General features: G+C 40.5%; 1 protein-coding gene across 2 annotated transcripts; it reads right to left on the minus strand.

Moving 5' to 3' along the window:
• Positions 1-297: 297 nt before the first annotated feature.
• On the minus strand, positions 298-22,089 carry LOC113065076 (AT-rich interactive domain-containing protein 2-like). Of its 2 annotated transcripts, none has more exons than XM_026236220.1 (21): positions 21,627-22,089; positions 21,437-21,530; positions 20,692-20,789; positions 14,700-14,833; positions 13,203-13,421; positions 13,052-13,119; positions 12,908-12,977; positions 12,515-12,765; positions 11,113-11,209; positions 10,452-10,661; positions 10,178-10,342; positions 9,412-9,487; positions 9,194-9,328; positions 8,873-9,072; positions 6,018-8,242; positions 3,906-4,045; positions 3,687-3,825; positions 3,511-3,593; positions 3,301-3,430; positions 3,118-3,209; positions 298-2,340 (listed from the first exon to the last, which is right to left on the minus strand). In XM_026236220.1, exons 1-21 carry the CDS (start codon positions 21,716-21,718, stop codon positions 2,229-2,231), a joined length of 4,830 nt encoding a protein of 1,609 aa, XP_026092005.1. In that variant the 5' UTR covers positions 21,719-22,089; the 3' UTR covers positions 298-2,228. The 2 variants fall into 2 exon arrangements, with proteins under 2 accessions (XP_026092005.1, XP_026091996.1); XM_026236211.1 differs by having other exon boundaries at positions 3,906-4,048; positions 21,627-22,088.
• Between the last annotated feature and the right edge of the window lie 1,311 nt (positions 22,090-23,400).

The raw sequence follows: 23,400 nt of genomic DNA on the forward strand, positions 1-23,400 counted from the left end.
AAATATTTTTCAGCAAGGAAATAGCCGTAATAGTGTAATTCACACAGTTCACCACAGGAGGGCGCCCGGACTCGAATTATCTTATATATCTTATATATATATATATATATATATTAAAGCTGCTAAATGTATAAATTTATGTTTATTACAGAACACATGATAGGTAAATCCTGTGGTTAACTGTGTAATTACTCTTATTTCCTTGTTTAAAAAAACTATTTTTCATATAAAGATCAAATTATCTAAATATTTATATAACGATTTGTAAATTGACATTGGAATAATAAAACTGATTGTTTTAATACCTTTTTATTTTAAGATGAAATAAGACCCAACAATGTTCTTGACAATGTTTGAAAAACGTAAAAATGTAAATAAATAAAATACATAAAGATATTATTTGCATTATTAAATTTGACAGGTAAAAATCGCTTGCATCAATCTTACATAAATGGATCCATTTCTTTACAGAAAACAAAAATGTAGAAATGGTTCTCAGAGTTTTGTAATTATTGCAATGTAGATTTTTTTTGTACTGTACTACAAAAACAAAGAAATCATTAATGATCGAATTATCTAAATATTTAATGATATTTAAATACTTTACACATGGGCATATTGTGTAGCTCTTATCTGCACCCCAATTTCTCTATATGCATAATAAAAGTCATGATATATATTTTTTTCTATTAACTTTCTATTACTGAAATCCCTAAAATCACACACACCTATTAAAAAAAAAAAAAAAAAAAAAAAAAAAAAATTAAATCCAGATGACTGCGGGATCCCCAAGGGAAAAAAGGCATGTCAACAGTGTGTCAAAAATGTTCAGTCTTTTATTTAAAAACTATAAACAGTCACCAAAGTAAATGAAGCCAATCTATATCAGACTGTTAGATATATGCATCATCGCACACCCTACAGACACTGCAGAAATGGTGAGGGGGTGGGAGGGGACGGGGTCGTGACCCCGCTGGGATGCTAACACAACAGGCAATAATAAATGTTACACAACACACAGCAGAGAGGACAGCCTGGGGTCCGGGAGCCGGAATGTGGCGTGATCGTAAGAATGGATGAAAAAAATAAAATAAATGGAAAACCCAAAATAGTACAATAAAATCCCACACTATATTAAGATAGAAAAAAGGTCTGGAGGAAAATATCATACCTGCACGGAAAGCAAATAACACAGGAGAAAACCTGTATAAAACTCCATGTATTTAAACCAATTTACAAATACAAAAAGAATCACGTACGCGCGGTCGGGCTCGTACTCCGACGCTTACAGTGAATACAGGTTGAGGGGAATACCTTCAATATGTTTGTCTCTTCTACAAAATGACATGTGATATATTATTTCATACTCTTTCAGCCAGCAAAATGAGTTCTACAAGTTATAACAGTACAAAAAAGGGGAGAAAAACAAAAAAAAACAAAATCACAGTTCCACAAAAAAAAAACCTGTAGCCCTCCGCCAGCCCTCCCAAAACTTTACAGCATCAGTACCTTTGCAGAATATTTACAGGGTTTAAGTACATTCATCCACTGCTGAGTATAGAATCACATCTCAAACAAGTAACCAGGGGTTGAAGAAAATAAAAATAAAAACGTGAGTCTGAACCTACTAACGTAATGCTTCTGATACCAGCGGGCAGCAGCGGCATGAAGGAGGGAGATTTAACTTTATATCTATTCACAAATATTTACACAATTTTTTTTTCTTTTCATTTACTCATATTGGTATTTATTTCAATAATAAATAAGTGAAAATATAATCGGCTCAAGTAAGAAAACCAAGCTATCAAGTTGTAAAGAAAAAACGAAATCTAGCCACACCTCTGCCACACTTGCCCCGCCCACAGAATCCCCCCCACGCTCCTCCGGGAACTATAAAAATGTGCTCGTTGGGCCAGGCGTGAAGAGGGGGTCAGAAGAGGGAGATGGGCGCTGGTTTCTGAGTGGCTGGTGGAAGACCCGTGGCAGTTTGTGAGGGAGGGGGAGGAGAGGGACTGGGTGGAGTGGAGAGAGAGAGAGAGAGAGAGAGAGAGAGGGCAAGAGATCAAAAGAGAGAGAGAGAGAGAGAGAGAGAGAGATAGAGAGAGAGAGAAGGATGGGTGTGTGGGGGGTTTAGGGAGACGACCCAACGACGCTGGCGACCTGTGTGGCAGCAGAATGGGGAAATGGGCTTCTCGTCTCCTTCTGAAGGTTTTTGGGTTGAGCTGAGCTCAGGTCTGCAGAGCGCGTGTGAGTTCGTAAAGGCATTTGGCGAGCGTGGTGGAGACCTCCATAGAGCTCAGCGCCAGCACAGAGAGATGATTTTCATGCCGCCTGACCAACCTGAACACAAACACACAACAATCAGACACGGATTACATTTATGAAGTCTACTTGAAGTCATTTTTGTATTTTCATGCTAGAAGTCACATTTAACTCCAAAAAAAAAAAAATCAATAAAAATTTCATTGCATTAAGAATGACAATAACAGTATTACTGTTAATATAATAATTACTAATAACAGTAATACTAATCCATTCTAATCCAAAAAGACAATTTTAAGTCTTAAAAATATGAAAATAATTGCACTGTTAAATTAAACATTCCCTACATACATCTTATAGAATTTGTATAAAATGTAAAAAATATTTGAAGAAAAAAAAAAAAAAAAAAAAAGTACTCTAATTTTTATTAATGCAAGGGCAGACATTTTTGTAGTGTAGTCTGTACTCTAAAATCCAATTCTTATAAATATAGTGATTAATTATCAAAATACTTTTCAGTGTGCTTTTATATTCACATACTGAAATAATAAAACAAAGGTGAAATCTTGACTGAACAATGTTCTTGACTATGTTTAAATGAAAAGTTAATATGTAATAAATAAAAAGTTAAGATTTCTTAAATCAATTTAAATTTTTTTAAAAAGAAATTAATAAAATAAAAATGGTTCTCTGATTTCCATTACTGCAATGATCAAATTATCTAAATGTTTAAACTTATTTAATACTTGTAAGTAAGTAAGTGTGTGCGTGAGAGAGAGAGAGATTTATACATAGATTTCATGTCACAGATCAGAAATCTACAAATCAACCACCACACTGAAATATTTTACTTACTTCCGTCCACAATCCGAGTACTTGGCGATGCTCTTTAACGTTAAGGCAGCAGTTAGTCTAATGTGTTTGGTCATTGGTCCCTCTTTATCGTCCTGAGCAGGACCAAAAAAAATATATATTTCAAGCTTGACACATCTATAAGCAGCAGAACGATCATTGTTTACGTGAGGTAATAATACTGACTGTGAAGTCCCTGAACACCAGGTTTCGCGAGCCCCTGCGTAACGCCATCAGAGCTGCACTGGGGTGGTTGACGAGCGCTTTCTGTGGTCTGGAAGGAAGTGGAGGACTGGTGACCGCCGCTGGAGGAGACCTGCACATCAACACAGTCACAAGCTCCATCACAATCATCTACTACCTTAAACCAGCATGAGCTAAAGAAGCCATACACACTTGGAAGTGTTGGGGTTGCTGCCTTGCGTTTGCTCCTCCAGTTTGAGTGCAGCTAAGAGCGCTTCCCTCGAGCAGTGCTTATCCTGCAAAACACACACTCTTGATTAGTCAAACACACACAGGGATAGATGTCATTATGAGCGCATCAACAGAAAGAGAGAAAGATGGGATCTTGCCTGGAGGTGTGTGATGAAGGATAGTCTCTGGCGAGGAAAAGGTTCACAGCCCTCCCATTGGCACTGCCCTGGGTACGCATCTTTACTGCCATGACAGGTAGCTGCATGGTAAAACACCTGTGATGGCGTGTCAAACCACCTGAAACAACACCAAGTAGCATGAACCAGCCTTCTCAAGACAGACATAAACAAAGCAAAGCTCATCACATGCGTCCTCACCGTTTGCACGCCTGCCACTGACATCTGAAGTTCTGTCCAGGTTTACGAGCTTGATCTGGAGAGAGGGCGGGTGCTGGAGAACTCTGATTGGTTGCCTGTGCAGCCGGATCCACTGGAGGCGGAGTCTGCACTGACATCGGCTGCTGCACACATGAACAATCAATGAGTCTTTAAGACTTATTTATTTTTATTTTTTTTACAGTAAATGCAAGAAATACAAATATAGCTGAATTTTGTAGATTTCAGATATATATATATTATTTTTAAACAAAGGTCAAAGCTCCTTTTGTAATGTAGATTTCTGAGGGTGCACTCTTGTCATAAATTCATCTATTACTTTTCCAACATAATTTTTAACAAAAAATATTTGTAAAATATATATTTGGGAGTCCTAGACCTTTCTTCCCCTTGCACAATCTCAAAATAAATTTTATGAATATCACTTATTATTCAAACTGGGCACTTCATTGGATTAATTTTTTCATGTTCCTGTGGCTCATTGCGCTGATAGCACAAAAGGTTGTCGATTCGATTCCCAGGAAACACGTTAGGTAATTTTATTTTGCCTAAATGCACTGTAAGATGATTTTTTTTTTTTTATGTAGAATTTTATGTTTTCTTTGATTATTTTATGACTATTTCTCTCATTTCGATTTCTTAATTGCAGGTGTGGCGTTTTTTATTATTAACAGCTCTTGTTTTTACTAGGGTTGTCAGTTAAACGCGTTAACTTTGAGTTTTGAAGTCGTCATCGGATTGGTTTAATTATACAGGATTTCTGGGAGACGTGTGTGTTGCGTTCTTTAAAGTTCTGCCTGGAAACATAGATGCTGTGGTGCCAAACCCCCTCACGAAAAGAAGAATGCTGTTGTGTTTACAACTGTGATCATGAGCTCTTATCAGCATCAACTAAACACTGGATTCTCAAAAGTATGTGAAATATTTAAAGTTTGCAGCATAGAATCTTTAAAATACGTCAGAGTTTTACACAGCGGACTGTTGTTGTGGCAACATTTCCACACCTAGTAACTCTGAAATGAAATGGTGTGATTGGTTGTTTGACATGTCAATCAAACGGTCTCATGGGCGGGTCTTGGCCAATGAAAGCTCCCATGGATTCCAGACCTTCAGCCGTCAGTCTGGCTATGTGAGACTAATTAAGAGCAAGAATGTTTTTCAGCCCAAAAACAACAGAAAAACTAAGATTAACTACTATAATTGTTGAATGCTAGGTAATTTCACATGCAAGTTCTCATTTCTGTAACATGAAAATAAATCTCACTGGCATTACAGGAATTTGTGAGATTCACTGGAATATCCTGGCTGAACAATTGATGTCAGTTCACATTAACTAAATCAACATCTAGCAAGCATGTGAAAAATCAACAAGTAACTAAACTGTTTTCTGAGTAAAGCACTACTACAGTTGGAACAGGGTAAACAGATATTATATTTCACCAGTTGATTAAATCAACTGTACACAGCAAGACAACGGTTTCGTGCAACAAGTTTTCTGAAACGTTAAATATGCAAAGGATGAATAATTTAATTAAATAAGCACTAATTTGCTAATTTGATTAACCTAGCAATGAAATCAATCACAAGGTTTGCAGAGAGAGGATTTTGGATTCCTCAATCTCTCAATTAATCTATATTAATCTAATTTACAATAAATGTAATAAACTACCAACAGGCAGAAAAAGAAAAAAAAAACTTAAAAAAAACCAAGCAAATGTTATAATGGACAAACCTCACCTTAAAAAAACATTTGAATATATTCAGTAAAAAAACTGTAAAGATTGGTGTAAGTGCTGAAAAGAACTCCTTTAAACATATGTATTGTTACTGTAATCAACAGATGTAAATAGATAACTTATTTATAACAAAATAAACACTTAAATGTGTATTTGGATACTTTCTTTACACTAGTCTGAAAGAAGACAAGTTATGGAATAAAAAAAATGCCTGAAATGTGATTGACCAGTGCATGAAAAACAATGGTTTTGTTTTGTGTGCAGTGCTTTGCCTTAAAATTTTATTTATATATATATATAAAACAAGCATTAAGTTGTAAAGACACAATTCTGTAACCAAGAGTCAAAAACACATTACCTGAGCATTGGTTTCAGGAAGCGGCGAGGGCACACTTGGTCTCTGCTGCGCTGCATTCTCTATTGCTACTTTTGCTACTGTGCTTGGGTCTGCGCCCGCCGGCACGGCCACCATGGTGGCACAGTTACCGGCATTGTTAGGGTCGCTGATAGTCACTATGCGTACGCCCATTTTGGTGGGGATTCCAGAGTTACCTCTGTCCCCATCCTCCAGCGGTCTCTTCAACGGCCGGCTCTCCAAGGTGCCGTTAGCGGGAGGAGGAGGCGGTGGCTCGGACACAGCTGGAGGTGGGGAGTGGTTATGAGGTGGATGCTGTTGCCATAGGCCCAATGTCTCTGAGTTGGGGCCATTTGAGATCTCCGCGCCGTGGCTGGGCCCGTTGGCCAAGCGTTCGACCTGCTCTGCTTTGGCAGTGTCCTGCTGAGGAGCAGCAAGAGAGTCCGTGAGACCCAAAGCCCCGTGCGCTTTCTGAGGCGACAACACCTCGCCGTTCCCCATGTGTTTGGAAGCCTTGTGATTTGGAATGTTTTTGCTCGGATGGGTGACGTCTGATCGATCGAAGTCGCACACCCCATTCACCATTAGCTTTTTAGGGTCAGAGGGTGTCTGCTTCCCAGGGACGCCGCTGTCGCTGCCTTGCCCCACAGGGCCGTTTAGCGCCTCTGCTTGGCTGTTCCCTGAGTGGTATGGAGGTAGACTCGAGTCAAACTTCCTCCCGTTGAGCAGCTTTGCCGCAGGTCCATCCACCTCTGCGGATTCACCATTACTGGCTTTGGCCGAACCATCGGTGACGGAGTTGTTCTCCATGACCTCGATCTTGCGTTCGTGGACGTGGAGCCCCGTGGTGTCCTTGGCCTCCTCCTCCTTTTGGCAGATGATTCTGTCACCTCGGAAAGGTGGAATGGGCGTGGCTCCCGCAATTGGCAGAGGCGGAGTCAACTGCAGGCCGATTGTGGGCGGGGTTTGCGCTCCCTGGCCGGGGAAGCCAGAGTTTGGCACTACTGTGAAGGTAACTTGGTTGCTGGGTGAAGCCTGCAGAAGGGTGCCAGGTGTGGAGGTGGAGATGATCTGCCCTGGGAGGATGGAGATGGGAACGGCACCGGTCGCCTGCAAGGGGCTCTGCATAAGTTGTACGTTCAACTGCGGTTGAGACGCCACTGGACCGCTGTTGGTCACCTGGTATACGACTTGCGGGCTTGGCGCCCTGGTACTTGCAGGAGCGGGAACTTGCGGAGCAGGGAGTATGAGTTTTCCACCTGGGGTAGAAGGACCACGTTTCGGAAGCAGTAACTGTTTAATCAGACTGGATTCTGTGGAGGTAGGTTGGGCTGGGGGTGGCGGAGGGGGCGGAGTCTGCTGAAACTGCCGCTTGACGGACAGCATGTGGCTGACTGTGTTGGGCGGGGCTTGCTGCATGGGGGCGGGGTTAGTGATTGGTGCGTTTGGGGAAGTGGGAGACTGAGTGGACTGCGGCTGGATGGTTTGAGGACTGGGGTTGGTCAGTATGATTTGATGGATGGCTGGGGCGAATGCGGTGTTGGATTGTTGATTCTGACTGACGATGACTAAGCTTTGCTGTTGCGGTTGTTGAGGTTGAGGCTGTGACGACTGCGATGCAGGTTTGGGGGCGATATTTTGAAACGCGATGCGGTTGCTAGTCACGCCTGAGACAGTCACGACCTGCCCTCCTGCCATCAGCGAAGTGCAAGGTGCACTGACATACTGAGGCGGCGCGAGCATTACAGACTCTTGTGAAGGGGCACCTTGCTGTCCCTGGGGGGCTTGCAGGTGCTGCTGGGCCACAGAAGGACAAACACCTTGCACTCGACCTGTAAAAACGTGTCCCTGGGGCGTCGGCCCCTGCTGGATCAGTGTAACGGGAGCATGATGGAGCAAGGGCTGCTGGGTAGGCAAGCCGCTGTGGTTGGGAACAGCAGATGCAGCGGTGGCTGTGGGGATGGAGCTCTGGATCATGGCCGTTTTGAGAATGTCATTGGGTTGTATGGGAACTGGGGCGGTGGCGGGAGGGCATGGAGTAGGAAGTGCAGCTTGTCCTGGCGGGTTCATGTGGAGTCGGGGAACAGTTGGGGCTGGAGCAGGAGCACTGGGAGCGTTGGTGTGTGAAGGTCCGTGCATGGTGAAGGCCACCTGTGGTGCTGCCTGGCCGGCAGTAAGGCTTGGTGCTGGTGTCCGGACAAGCTGCCCTCCCACACCAGGAGACAGCGCTGCATGAACACACAAGAAGGAACAAATCATCTATAAATGCAACTGGCTTAACGCATTAAACCCTGGATGGGCTTTTGTTTTATTCTCACACCTTGGTAAATTACATCTAGTGTTCAAGTTCAGCAATGCACAATGGGGCTAACTAGGGTCTTACGATTTTCATGATGCAGAAAACATTTCATAAAAAGTCATAAAAATTAAATTGGCTGTATAACAGAATCAAAATATGGCCAAATCAAAATATGGTAAGATATGGACTAATTTTTTTTTTTTATTCTTTTCTTTTTTTAATGACATGTCAGCTTCGATGGCTATGTTAAACTAGGTTTCCATTTTTACAACTGTCCTATTATTTATAGATATTGTTATTCTGCTATTGAAGAGATGTATGTCACGTCACTTTTTTTTAAGAGATGCTACATGATTTTTTTTTTTTGTTCCAATAACAAATTTCTATTCTATTATTTTCAGCAATTTTTTTTGACCACCATGTTTAATAGTAAATCTGAATTTAATCATAAAACAAACAAGGTTTAAAAAGCTTAAAACCAAGATCAAATGCAGTGTAAAGCATCTTTCTAGACTGCTAGAATGAGAGATCTTGGGCCAATATTAAGAGTTTTTCCTACCTGACTGGAGCTGAGGGGTTTCTAGAGGAGCTTCGTGTTTGGGAACTGGTGCAGGACTGGCCTGCTGCTGCTGCTGCTGAAAATAAAGCTGGACGGGAAGAGGAATCGGCCTCTTCCGCACACCAACCACGTGGATTTGAGCCTGTCCATTCAGCCGTGTGTCCTCCACACGCTTCACCGTGTGATTAGGAAACAGCGTCCTGAGAAGCACACAAGCACAGCGTTGATTTTATGTTTGAGTGGTGAGTTTCAGCATTCAACATTTACCATTTGGGACAGCACAGAAACAACTTCACAGTATCTGCCCAACATTGATCTCACCTCAGGCATTTGTAGAAGTTATTGGATGTTAACACGCCACCCCGTGCCATCTTGCTGCAGGTCGCCAGATATTCAGAGTACATCTCAGAGCGAGAGACCGAACCATCTGGATGAACCTCAAAATGAGCATTCAGCCTAACAAGGACAGAAAGCATTCATAAAACACTACAAAACATAACAGATTTGAGAAATGTAAGAAAGAAAGATGTAAATCTTACCACTGAGTTGTGAATTTCTCTCCATCTACTTCCACAATCCCAGGCGGTGGTGTGGACTGCACAGGCGCCCGGTTTACTATAAAGAAACAAACCCAAAAACACTGTAAATACAAATTACATAAACTCCTTTCTCATTAATTTTCCATTTCAATGCACAGTTTTGATGAATATTTTTAAACCCTAACTTGAAAGCCGTAGTAGTCTGTTTAAGAAAAATTATCTTCTATTTTGTGAAATATCATAAACACTGATGTGGGAATTTTATCACAAAAATAATAATAATTACTTTTACCTCCAAAAAGGGGCAACTTTTTCAAGAGTTTTAACAGAATATATATATATTTTTTTAGAAAATATGCGAGTAGAAATATTACAATCCAATAAAATGTCTGACACACAATGAGCTCTTGATGATGTAAATGTGCATTTTGATTTCCACTTAATTTTGCAGTGCCTGTTGCAGTGTAACTATACATTTAAGTACTGATTAAGGTTAATTAACTACATGTAGTTACTGTAAGGGCAGGATGAGAAGTTGGTTTACGGTTAGCTGCATGTAACTATGCATAGTATATTATTACTATAGTAAATACATGTAATGTATGAGAAGGAGACCGTAAAAATAAAGCGTAACTGCAAATTGCATTTGTCCTATCTACTCTTGACGCTAATTAAAAGATAAAGTACTTCTTGTGATATCTGAATATGCAATTTTGTACATCTCTAGACCACACAAAATCCAACAGCGGATACACAGGACACTCACCAGCGCCAGGAGTGCCTTGTGTAGGCGGGGGAATGTGCTCGACAAGCTGCGGCCGAACCTCTGAGACCTGACTGCTCGAGGCCTGATGCTCGATGAGTTTCACTGCCGTCAGGGCGTCCGGTCCGAACGTGTGCAGGTCCACTGACACCAAACGCACTAGAAGATCTGACACATGAACATGCAAACCATCTCAGTTCACTGCTCCTGACGGTTAGTGGTGCAAACACATTTTCAGGAGGGAGGAAATCATTGACCAAAACGTGTGAACGTGTACCTATGCTTCTCTCCACAGAGGAGATCTTAGAGCACGTGATCTCCCCGAGCTCGGCCAGCTGGTACAGGACCTCGAGCGCGGAGATGACCAGCATGATGTCCGGCAGCGTCAGGAGGGCGATGACTTCTCGGTACGACTCCTGATCCACATACTCACAGATCAGAACGCCGTTATCCTCCACTTTGCTCAGGTTCCCGAGAATTTCCATGGCTGTAAGATGCAATGGAAATAATTAGCAACTCTCAAAAGAAAAGGACAAGGTTTAACGCAGGGCTCTAGACTGCAAACATTTCTTGAGAATGTGCGAGTTAAAGTTTAACATGGTCACACTGTGCATGGTTTGTGCTTCTCCAAAGTGTCGGCTCTATATAGCACGCATTGCATAGGCATGAAACATTGTAGCAGGAGTCAGATTTGAGATCTTTTATTGTAAAATTTGACAAGATTGCAAATTCGAAGCCCGGCTTATAACACAGCAAAAGAGGAACTCCTGTTCACAAAATACAAATCAAACTGATGAAAAAGAACGGGTTGAATGTTAACCACTTTCGTTACCATATAACAATGAAGTATGATAAAAGTTGATTAATGCCATGTTGCAGCAATTGAGTCTAGAGCCCTGGTTTAACGGCATGAACAGTTCACCCTAAAAGACGCTTACCCCTCATTTTGAGAAAAAGATCCCGTGACAACAAACACTTCGTGATGGTGTGAAACATCAGATGCGTTGTTCGGAAATCAACTGGATCCAGCTGAAGCTGAAAAAGCACAAAGAGACATTTAATAAAATATACAAATTGCCAACAAATCCAAACATGAAGCATATATTTCATAGAGTGCTGCAGGGATAACCTATTTATAACCTAGAAACAATCTAAACATCGTTTTGAAGTCAATGAGTTATTTGAATGAGTTTTTTATTAAATGCTTGAATTAAGGTTTCTGGTGATTTTGACATTTCATTCTATGACATAAAAAATATCAGTTATACCTCTTTGTGATTTTCTTTTAAGATTTAACTTTTCTTAAAACAGATAAAATACAAAAAAAGGTAAAACAGCGATGTAAGACGAAGCTGAAGGAGAAAGTGAGAACCGGAATGCAGATGAGAGTTCATGCAGAGCTAGACAAGACATGGTTAAAAAGTATATCAATTGGGATTTTTATTTTAGAAAAATGAGCATCGCTGGATAAGACCCTTCTTCCTCAGCTGGGATCATTTAGAGCCGTCTGAAACTGCATTTAAACTGCATTTTGGAAGTTCTCGCGGGCACCATAGAAGTCCATTATATGGAGAGAAATCCTGAAATGTTTTCCTCAAAAACAAACCGTATTTTCCGAACTATAAGTCACACTTTTTTCATAGTTTGGCTGGTCGTGCGACCTAAGTCAGGTGCGACTTATTTATCAAAATTAATTTGACATGAACCAAGAGAAATGGAACCAAGAGAAATGAACCAATAGAAAACATTACCGTCTACAGCCGCCAGAGGGCGCTCTATGCTGCTCAGTTCTCCTGTAGTCTACACTGAAGACATAGAGCGCCCTATCGTGGCTGTAGATGGTAATGTTTTCTCTTGGTTCTAAATAAATGCGACTTCTACTCCAGTCCAGTGCGACTTATATATGTTTTTTTCCTCATTATGACGTATTTTTGGACTGATGCGACTTATACTCAGGTGCGACTTATAGTCCGAAAAATACGGTACTTTCTCACGACAGAAGGAAGAAAGAAAGACATGAACATCTTGGAAGGCACGGGGGTGAATACGTTATCTGTAATTTTTTGTTCTAGAAGTGAACTAATCCTTTAAGAGAGACCAATCTAAAATGGGTTCAGGTGTGAAATTAGATTTGAATGTCCACAAAACCACAAAATGTCCGAATCATGAACATTTGTTGTTCTGAGAGCTTATTTTCTGCAATACTCCAAAAGCCAATAGAATATTCCTGTTGGGTTTTTGGTAAAGGAAACTTGATGTTGATGTTAACTTACATTGTTTGCTGACAAAAATATGTCATAATTGCAGCACTCTATAGAGATGTAGATTGAGGACTCTAACCTCTCCAGCGACGTTGCCGAGCGTGTCGAGACCCAGCTGCCGCAGCTGGACGAAGGAACAGTGCGCACACAGTAAGAGGAAGCGCAGACATGTGCGATTAGCTGCCAGGAGTTTGATGTTGGCCTCCTCGAAGGATAAGTTCCTCAGAATCATTGCCACCTGCAACACCCGCTGGCCCTCGACGTCCCCGATGCCTACGGCACGTGTCGGGTGGAAGAGAGGAGTGCAGACGTCCCTCATCTCCAATCCGTCTGAAAAAATGACAATGCACACTTAGTGTGAAGTAATGCTCGGTTAAAACATATCGACTAATCAAACCGAAACAACACTTCATTCAGCATCTTCACCACATGAAAGGAAACGAGAGTAGTTGGGACGTAAACAACCACATACTTTGGGGTGTGCAGCTCTTGTCTGAGATGAGATCTTTCACTTCATTGTCTTCAATGACATCTTTCCAAAACTAAAATAAAAATAAGAGTTAAGAGCACAAAAATAGATACTGTGCAAGAAAAGCAAGTTGATATCTTCTCTTACCCTCACAAAGTCCCGTGATGTCTTCTCCTGCCAGTCTGTCCCAAATAGAGCAGAAAAGCTGCCTAATGCTGAAAGACAAACATATGTAACATTAGCAGACCCATGCAGTCTTAAAGTGCGAGTACTATAGAAAACGCAGTATTAAGCGTACAGTCGTCGAAGACTCCCGTGTGTGCCAGCAGCAGTGTGACGAGTTTGGGCTCTTTTTCTAGCTGCATGGCGTGCTTGCTCTCGTTGGACAGGAGCGTGCACACGTTAATGGCGAAGTCCACCTCGTTCGGGAGCCCAGACAGGAGAGACAGCACCAGTTTGTTGTAATCAGATGGAGGGACAAAATCCATCGACAGCCCATAGCTTTGGCGGAGATAGTCTGTCAAACAAAGGATATGCAAAATAGTTTGTATATATTTCTACAGATTTCATGAAGAAATTGTGAGCGGTAATTGGCCATGTGTCTTGGAGGTTGCTTGAGACTCATATAAAACTGGTTGTTTAAACCACATCTCTAAACTTCACTTCTCCCAAAAAAGATCTACATCAGCATATGGAAGTTAGGGGTTTGGCCCTATTAAATATGGATTGCATTTAATATTACAATCCTCTTCTGCATGTACATACTTGCGTATCTTACACATACTTACTGAAGCAACTGTGTGATAAATAGGTACCAACCCTAAACATTTTCTTAACCCAGTGTAGTTACCTTACATTACTCAGTATTTCAGTACATTGTAAATGCACATACTCTAAAAATAGTGCAACCTTTATATACAATTTAAATGAGCAAAAGAAGACATCTCGTCAATTGAAATCATAAAATGTAAAACTTTAACAGCAGTGCTCTATGCCGTTGGTTGTAATTATTCTGGATTCTGTGCTTTGATTTAATACAAATGTATTATAAAAAATAACCACGTGGTTATTTCAAAATTAACGCATAAAACTTAATTTACCTTATTTTTTTTGCCATATCAGCATAGACTATATTCATGGTAAACTCAAGAAAAATAACATTTAAAACGCTCTTAATAACTCTTCTTATGAACTGTACAAAGTTTTACTTTTTTTTAAATAAATAACGTGCTGCACATCAGAGGTTTATTGTTCAAATTAAAGCCTAGACAAAAAATTTTGTTATTGTGTGATCTCTTCAGGAAATAGTGCTTTATTAATTTCTTTTTAATTTAATTTAACTTTTATTATTTTATCTTTATTTATTATTATTAGAAGTACAATCTACTATACAAAAGTAATGCGTGTAAAAATTTTCAAATTAAACCAAACTTATTTTGACAGGTTGTCACAAAGATCTTTTATTTTGTGTGCATCTGCTGAATTTAACCAAATTGTGAAATGCTGGTGAAGTGACTCTCAGAGCAGCTCTGGAGATGACGTTCACGTGTTCTTGTCCTCATGTAGTCAGACTAAAACCTACCCCAGTCCTTATGTAAAGGGAAATATCATCTGTCTCTCTGAAAGGAGCGCAGTGGCAGGAGTACGGTTTCCTTCATGGCATTAAGAGTTTTCACAGGTGCAGCTCCAACACACTCTTACCCCTTGAACCAGCTCTGTGTGTGTGTGTGTGTGTGCGAGTGTGAGTGTGTGTGTGTGTGTGGGTCTCAGAGAAGCAGACAGGGCTCATCTGTACCTGATACAGTGTGTTGCTGGTAGTTGTATGACGTGGGTATTGCACCAATCGGAAGCAAATGTTTAGGATTCCCCGGCTGCCCTTCTTCATCATCCTCTCCGAAGTGATGCACCTTTTCATACTTCTCTAGATAGCTGCAGAGAGACCAGAAAAAGACATCAGCACACAGAATGACAGACAGATGGATACACACTCATTATCCCAGGGGAAATTTAAGAGACATGAAGAATTAAACATCCAGACACATTTATTCACTGACCAGTGAGCACCTGTTTAAAAGATGAGAGAGTGGTTATAATATTATCGTATACATTTTCAGAGCATGTTTTAAATGTGCAGACATGGGTGCAGACTGTTTGGAGGGATAACGTGTGAACATCATTCATTTCAATGACCAAAATAAACAAACAAACCTGCGTGCCTCATGGACTGAGAAAAGCCATTAGCATTTTAGTTACTACAGTTTTTTTTTATTATTTATTCCAATAAATCAAATTTAGAGAGTCGAAGGGCTGACTGCCAATTTAATAACTATACATAGCAAACAATTTAAAGACAGTAAATGAGACTTAAACAAACCTGCTTTAAAGGACAATATTTGAGCCAGAAGCTTTAACTTTAAATAATTACTTTTAAAAAGCATTGATGGATGTTTCTTACACATATTTAGCTTTTGCTTCACGAGTCCATAAATGAATCGACTGGAGTGGATTACTGTGATGTTTTATCAGCTGTTTGTACTCTCATTCTGACGGCACCCATTCAATGCAGAGGATCCATTGGTGAGGAAGTGGTATAATGCTAAATTTTTCTAAATCTGATTTTTTAAGTATTCCATTGAGATTTTTTTCCTCCGAGTTCTGACGTCACAGCACGCGAAACAACGATGACAGCCCCTACAAATAATACTGCCTACGGACGCAGTGTTTATGCAACTGAACTAAAACGATTTTATTTCAATGAAACGTTGCAATAAAATTAATAATCTAGCTACATTTCCTTGCGCTCAGAAAGTTTGGTGTAACTTGCCTGGAACGGTACAAAGTCATTAGTCGTGGTTTGAAATAGTAATTACGAGCTCAAAAACCTGCCTGGAACGCAGCATCAGAACTATGGCGACTGACTGGGATGAGGAAGAGGTGGCAAGAGCCAACATGTATGATGACCCACAGCCATGTAATTTCGAAACAACCAGACGTGAGATCTATCTATCTATCTATCTATCAGTCTGTCTATCCATCTATATATCTAGTCTATGTATTTATCTATAATCTGCGCTATCTGAATACTCTCGTGTACTACTCGTCTCTCTAGTCACTCTCAATGCGGGCTTTGGTAAATTCCCCCCCCCAACCTGACGTAATGCAATGCATTGTGGGGGAAAGTTTTGTGATACCCAACAACATAAAATACAATGGATAACAGTTTAAATGTTTGTTTCCAACAAGCAAATTGCACAAATTCGTTGAAAAATTAACCCTGCAACACGGCCTTTAAAACAAGTTAACTGCATACTTTACCATCTCACACAGCTCTGTAACCTCACAAACTGAAAGACAAGCTGTTTATTCCAGAGAATCAGGGGTCAACCGTACTGTGAGTCTAATAGTAATATTCACAGTGTGGAGTATGACTCATGAGTGGTTCCCTCAACTGAATGAGCTTTCTCTTACACACACACACACACACACCTCCCACATGCTACAATACAAACACTATAAATAGCTATCTGCACACCATAAACAGTAGAAACCAACACACTGTACTGGACACACACAGCGTGAACAGACATTCGCTCACTGGACCGTGTAATTGTACGATTTTAATTAGTGATAGTTGATATCCCTGAACAAGATAACCACCAGATAACCAAATCCACCTGAGAAATGCTCTCCCTTTCCAAAAGTCAGATTCATTTATTAAATCTCAAACTTGTTTACTGCAATTAGAGTGATCGTCTACCCAAAAAAATAAAACTCATGTTATTTTTTTTACCCTCATTTGCTTCCAAACATGTATGGACTTTTCCGTCTCCATGGAACACAAAAAGAAAATATTTTGACAAATGTTGGTAACAAAACGGTTTCAGTTCCCTTTAACTTTCACTGTATTTTTTGCCCATATAATGGAAGTCAATAGGAAATGAAACCGAATGGTTACCAACATTCTTCAAAACAACTTTTAACGTTTAAGTCATACAAGTTTTTGAATAACATGAAGGTTGGTAAATCTAACGACAAAGGTGAACTCTCCCTTTAAATTGTATATAAACAATATTCACCACCTGAATATTTATTATTGAAAAATGTATGAATGAATCAAAAAAACAATGTAGATGCTGATGAAATTTTCTCAGGTTGGTCAGCGTGTGAGTTCAGACAAACCCAAAGCTGATTACAGCCTGATGTTTCTCGAGACACTAAATGAGGACCTTGTGAAAGCATCGGGTTTATTACGTACAATTTAAGTCAGGGGCACTTAGTCGTGTTTCTGGAGATCTACCTTCCTGCAGTGTTTAGCTCCAACACTAATCAAATACACCTGAACCAGCTAATTAAGGACTAAATACAAACAGATGTTGAAGGCAGATCTCCAACAACCAGTGCTTTCTTTTCTTTCGTAAACCTAAATGGTAAAAAACACAGCAAACAGGGTATGTAAATACAGAAATGAAGCTGACATGAGGAACTATGGCATTCAGTCAGTGCTCATGTGAACAGCCCCTTTACTGAAGTCCAGACAGAGAATTACTGCTCTCTGCTGGAGACACAGAAGAAAAAGGTCAAGTTTAACCTGCAGGAGCTGCTGAGTATACAGACTGGGACTAGGAGAAAATCAAATAGGATCTGAGACAACAGTTATGCAACAAACATCTTCAAAACTGAGTATAATGCAATGCAGCTTCTCAAAATTACAGTAAAAAAAAATAAAAATTCTAATATTAATACTTTACCATAACATGATCATGAGTTTCTATATATTATTTACATGCAAAATTAACACTCATTTAGGTGAGAGCAGACTGACCAAAAACAGCTTGTCTGGACAGCTTTACTCTTACATGTACAGAAGAATGAAAATGAAAAGAGTTAGCGATGTTCAATCTCCAAATCAACATTCACAAAGCATTTACAAATCAATTAATTAGGTATAACTTAATTGAACAGATATTAAATACAAGTTTTACTAAAACATCTGTTATTTACAGGTGGTCGTTCTTACAGTGTAATTACACAATTAGGTACAGAGATATATTGATTAACAACACATGCTTACTACAGGGTTGGGCTTTGGTTTAGGGTTAGTTACTTGTGATTACACATACTTTACTGTTATTAGAAGTAACAAGGACACTAAAATAAAGCATTACCAATAATCTCATGGCATGCAAATGTTACAGGGAATATTTATATTACATGCCAAATGAACCGAATCAACTTTGCTAAAATGAATCAGATTGAATAAAATTTGCCTCAGAAAACTAGAACACATGCTCCGATACGCATAAAAAAAATAAAGCTGTCATCCTTAAAAAAAACTGACTATTTGATAATTAAGACATTGAAATGTGTTGTTTAGCTGCTCTTCCATCTTTAGTCGTCACAAAGGGTGCCTGATTGCAGATGCCACATTAAAATGACTAATTTCACATGCACCGATCGGTGTTGAGCGGTTGAGCAGTAAGCACATCACACTACACACCCAAAGACCCAAGTTCAATTCCCTCACCAGCTCTTCCTCAGCTGTGACGGTGTAAACACACAACCGAAGTCCTTTTTTCGGCATGAGTGATAAGAGTTAGACAACACAATGGTGTCCTAATGGAGACACCTGTTCATCTGCAATCCATCAAACAAGTGCAACTCAAATCCTTCATTTTTGTCTGAAGACTCACACTAGTGTTAGTGGAGAAAAATAGAGGTTTTGGAGCCGGCGAGCGTTTCTCTGTCTGCGTTGTGCGAGTGAATCGGACTAATTGAGAAAGTCCTGTAGGACTTTTCGCTCGTGTGATGATGTACTTGGGATGCTCCTGAGGTAAACCTTAAATCTTTGTAAAGTACATCTGTTATTAAACCAGTCCACCATCCTGATCCAATCAAAACACCTGCAGCACAAATCACGTTACAAGTTTTGAGTGTTAAGTAGTCTGATATATAGTTGAACAAACAGGCTAAATATGTAAGGCTGCAAAAAACATCCAGAGATTCTCTCTAGATTGCAAAAAAAGATTATTGATCACAGAATAAATGTCCGTCTAAACTTGTTGGCTTCTCTTCCACCGGTGGCTTCATACTCCCTGAGAGACGGATACAGATCAACATGACACAAACCTCTCCAGGATTTCAAAAACAACTGGCCTTACATCAGAATTAAGCAGTACTGAGACCTTTGATTATGAAAATGAAACCCAAAGACAGCATGTCTGATAAAAACATGAATATGCTACAAATAAAACCAGTTAACGCTCACGCAATCTCTCCGTGGAGCACTAATTCTGTCCTTCGTATGCCGCTCTCATGAGGAAGACACACAAGAGAACAGCGCTTTTCATCCCTCGTCGTTCTGAGCTCTCGTCGCCGACAAACAACCTCTCTTGCCATGACTGTGAGGATGGTAAAAAGACACTTTGCAGAATGGTAATTACGATTAGTCTGTTGTATGGCAGGTGTACGTCTTCTTCTAATGGCCCACACATCCTAAACGCTCTCTGCTGCCAAGTCTGTCTGTCTCACCCCCCCATAACCTACTAAACTAGAGAGAAACGCACGTGGAAAACCAGCAGAACAGACCGCAGCACTCCTCACTACTGATACTACTACAAATATATATCAAAAAGTAAGATTTTGCATGTGTTACAGCTGATGAAACGTCTTTGGTGGTTTACACACGAATCGACTGTGTGCACGTTGTAAAACACCATTAACCACATTCATAAACACACAGATAACAACCTAGAAAGCACAACAACACGTTATGTATTGCAAAATAAAGTGACAGTTGAAGTCTGAACACACCAGCACAGATCGAAACGGTCTCTTATTTGAATAAACAGGGCACAGCACATGCATGTTATAAAATTTCAATAAGAAATACTTCTCAAACCAGATAAGACAAAACTCTGCCTACAAAATAAAAGACTCCTATAGACCAATGCAAGTGACAAATGCATCTTTAAAAGTGAGCCAAATACAAGTCCAAACAACCCTCTAACTTCCTGATTTAGATTTAAAAAACATTCCATATTAAAACACAAGTGTTGTTGCATTGAAACATTTTATACAGAACCATGTGTAGGTCTCAGTAAGTGGTGACAAACCAAAGCCTCATTCACAGTTTTCATCTCATATTTGAATATACAAGTAACAGCACATGCATGATGTGAAGCTTACCGGTATATAAAAAAAAATACCAAATATCAAATTATAAAAAACTTTAATAGACCAACGCAAATCCAAAAAAAAAAATCCAAAAATCCAAAATATCCATCTAAACACTGTAAAACTTTTATTTAGATTTTAAAATAACATTATATTGAAAATACAAGAAATGTTGCATTAGATAATTTTATATAGTAGAATATATAGCTAAACAGTATAAAAAAAACATCTAAACTACATCCTATTACAGCGATTTGTCCATTATTAAAGTATACAGAACCTGCCATTAAAATACTTCACTGCAACTGACAGATGCATCCTTAAAAGTGACTCAGACAAAACTCCAGAAGAACCATTCATCACAGTAAAAACTCCCTGATTTAAGTTGTTTTGCAACAATATGTTGCATTAGCAACTCGACCTAAGCTGATATTAAAAACGGTCAAATGTCTGCTTTATGCAATCAGAAACACGGACATAGGCTCCTCCAAAACACACTTTTGAGTCAGAACCGGGCCGCAGGTTTGAGAGCATCAGAGCAGAGAGGCGCCTGTAAACATTGAGCACATGTGCCAGAGCTGATCAGAGAGAGAAACCGAATAAGAAACACTCACCGAAGGTAGTACTGTTTCAAAACAAAAGCAGCATTCGAGCAACATCTGGGGAAATTGAAATCCTCGCTCAGTTCGCCCCACTGGTTCTTGTCGGACACCTGTAGGGTGAGGAGACAGGTGAGAGGGGTTCGGTTCCGATGCAGGACCGTGTGTGAGAGAGAGTATGTCTTATGTCTGTGTGTGTTTGTGTGTGTGTTTGAGTGAGTGTGTGTGTGTGTGTACATGCTAACTCCCATTAGCACTCCGGCTAACTTACACTTTCCCATGTGAAATGAATAAATCAAACCAGTAGCCGGGAAACAAGGTGCTCCGAGGCGAAACCCGTCCGAACCCCCGCGACTGGACCGCGGATCTGGCACGGTTTGCGGCTGTATTTACAGCGCGACACATACACAGGCCCGAGTGCGGCCTACAGTCGCTCAATCCTCCGCCACACGGCAGGGATAAAGTCGGTGATGTACACGGCGGGTCCGGACGGGGTTCGGTGCCTCAGCCTCGGTACGGGTTATTGATGTAAAAGCCGCCCGGTAATTTTGAAGTGAGACTGTGTGAAAGTGTGTGTGGGACAAATACACACACATACACTCACTCACTCACTCTCTCTCTCTCACATACATAAATACACTTACACAGGCCGATGTACGGCAGAACCGCTGACAGATCCACCGAAACGAGCAAAGAAGTTGAGTTGGAAGAGTGTGTGTGAGATGAGAAATGTTAAGTTTAGTGTGTGTGAGGAACTTACCTTCGCGAAGCCCCCTAAAGACACCACTCTCATATACAGAGCACCCAGGTCCAGCTCCTTCCCACCCACCACGGGAACCTTTTTAAACGGAGATCTGTGGAGAAAAACAGCCCAAATGAACAACGTCCGGACCCCTCACGCGCCCAGCGCGGGTCACCCAAGTTATAATAAGAGCGAGATTCCCGCTCACCCTCTGCTGTGGTGAAACTGCCGCAGCTCGTCCAGGAAAGCCTGTCCTTTCCTCCGCTGCTCGGGGAGGTTTTTCCCCGTCGAGTTCGCCATCGTTTCGCTGAAATTCGGTCAAACCCCCAGCTCAGATTCGGTTCCTAAGAGTCCGGGGATCCCATGCTCCGGTCCGCTCCGCTCCGGCGCGGCTGCGTGTTTGAAAAGTTAAAGAAACGACGGAGGATGAGAGTGGAGAAACCCGCTCCAACGGCAGCACGAGCAGCCCGCGAACCCAAGCGAGCTCAGTCCAACGGCAGCGCTGCACCGCTCATGGCTGCACGGGGAAAACAACGGTACCGGCTGCGCCTGCGTTGGGGTTTGGAGAGGGTTTTTTGACAGTGCGGGACGGACGCGGCTCCGGTTTAATCGCGCACACTGTGAAGCGGCAGAGGGATCCAGTTCAGACAAAAAGACCCGAGGCCGCGCGGCTCAGCGACGCCCACATCAGGCAAGCGTCGGTACTGCAACCGCCACAGCGCCGCTCATGAACAATAGACGGAGCTCGCTGGAGCGAAGGGGGAGTCACGAAACTCCAACAGACCGTTAAAAACGGAAGCCTGTCATGAGCGTCGGTTGGGGGAAGGGAACTGACAGCCTGCACTAGCGTCCGAAATGACTAAACTTAATGTGGAAAGTTGTACACTTTAAGGCGGCATTATATCAAATTGTACTTTATTAACTTTACTAGCACACATAGCTAATCCTGATGTGGACAATTAATCCATGCAAGTTAATCAAACAAGCAAGTGCAAGGTTGGGGATTCGATTCCCCGGGAACACATGATATGTAAAAATTGATAGCCTGAATGCACTGTAAGTTGCTTTGGATAAAAGCGTCTGCTAAATGCATACATTTAATTTTTAATTTTAATTTAATCCACTGACAAAAAATTTAATCAAATTCTCAACATTTACTTCAGCTCTGGTATGGTATTCCTTTTCTGATGACGTCAGTTTGACGACTTGTTCCGAATATCCATAACCACGCGCAAAAATAAAACCATGCCCTCTATTCAATATTCCGTTGAAATACACTACACTGAAATAAAGTTGGCAGCAACTTCTGTTTCACACGGACTTTAATGTACTCAACTGTCGCAGCTTTAATTATGTATTTAAGGGGCTATCAGACTCCTATTATTAATGACAAAATAACCTTTTAAATATATAATAATAAAAATCATACACTACATGGTTGATTGCATAGTACATAAGTGCATAGTGCATAATTTGACATTCCACATTTTTTCGGTTATTTAAGTGCATCATCCAGGTATTTAAAGTGCATTTTTTATTTTTGAAATTTTCAGTGTGAACACACTACTTGCAATATTTATACCACTGATATATATACACATAGATGCCTCATTAGTGACTGTTTCCGCAGTGTGACCGCAATACAATAAACCATATGCTGTTTTTGGAATGATCTGCGAACCTTCGAGTGCAAGTTGACTGTGTGCATCTACAACAGCAAGTTATACACATGTATATCTTTGAGTATTGATTTATTATTATGGTAAATTACATCAAGTTAACCGTTCCAAAATGGTGAACACGTCAACGTATCTGGATCGGTCAAATGTGTCACAAATCTATGATTTGTACTATAAAACTTCATAGAATAGTGCATAAGTATGCGATTTGGGATGCACCAACTAGAGAAAGAAGTTTAAATGAATCAATTTTTTATATTTGTTATTAAAACAGTCACTTTTCATTTAAACTACTAAGTTTTG

The sequence above is a fragment of the Carassius auratus genome, chromosome 4 (genome assembly GCF_003368295.1).
Source record: "Carassius auratus strain Wakin chromosome 4, ASM336829v1, whole genome shotgun sequence".
In the NCBI taxonomy this organism is placed as follows: Eukaryota; Metazoa; Chordata; class Actinopteri; order Cypriniformes; family Cyprinidae; genus Carassius; species Carassius auratus.

What these genes read in the sequence shown, in the direction of transcription:
- LOC113065076 (XM_026236211.1), bottom strand. Translation starts at nt 21,718, where the DNA reads ATGGCGAACTCGACGGGGAAAAACCTCCCCGAGCAGCGGAGGAAAGGA. An exon ending in CTTTAGGGGGCTTCGCGAAG is followed by an intron (nt 20,790 to 21,436) that starts GTAAGTTCCTCA and finishes CTCACCCTACAG; the next exon opens with GTGTCCGACAAGAACCAGTG. An exon ending in CACGGGAGTCTTCGACGACT is followed by an intron (nt 13,120 to 13,202) that starts GTACGCTTAATA and finishes TTTGTCTTTCAG; the next exon opens with CATTAGGCAGCTTTTCTGCT.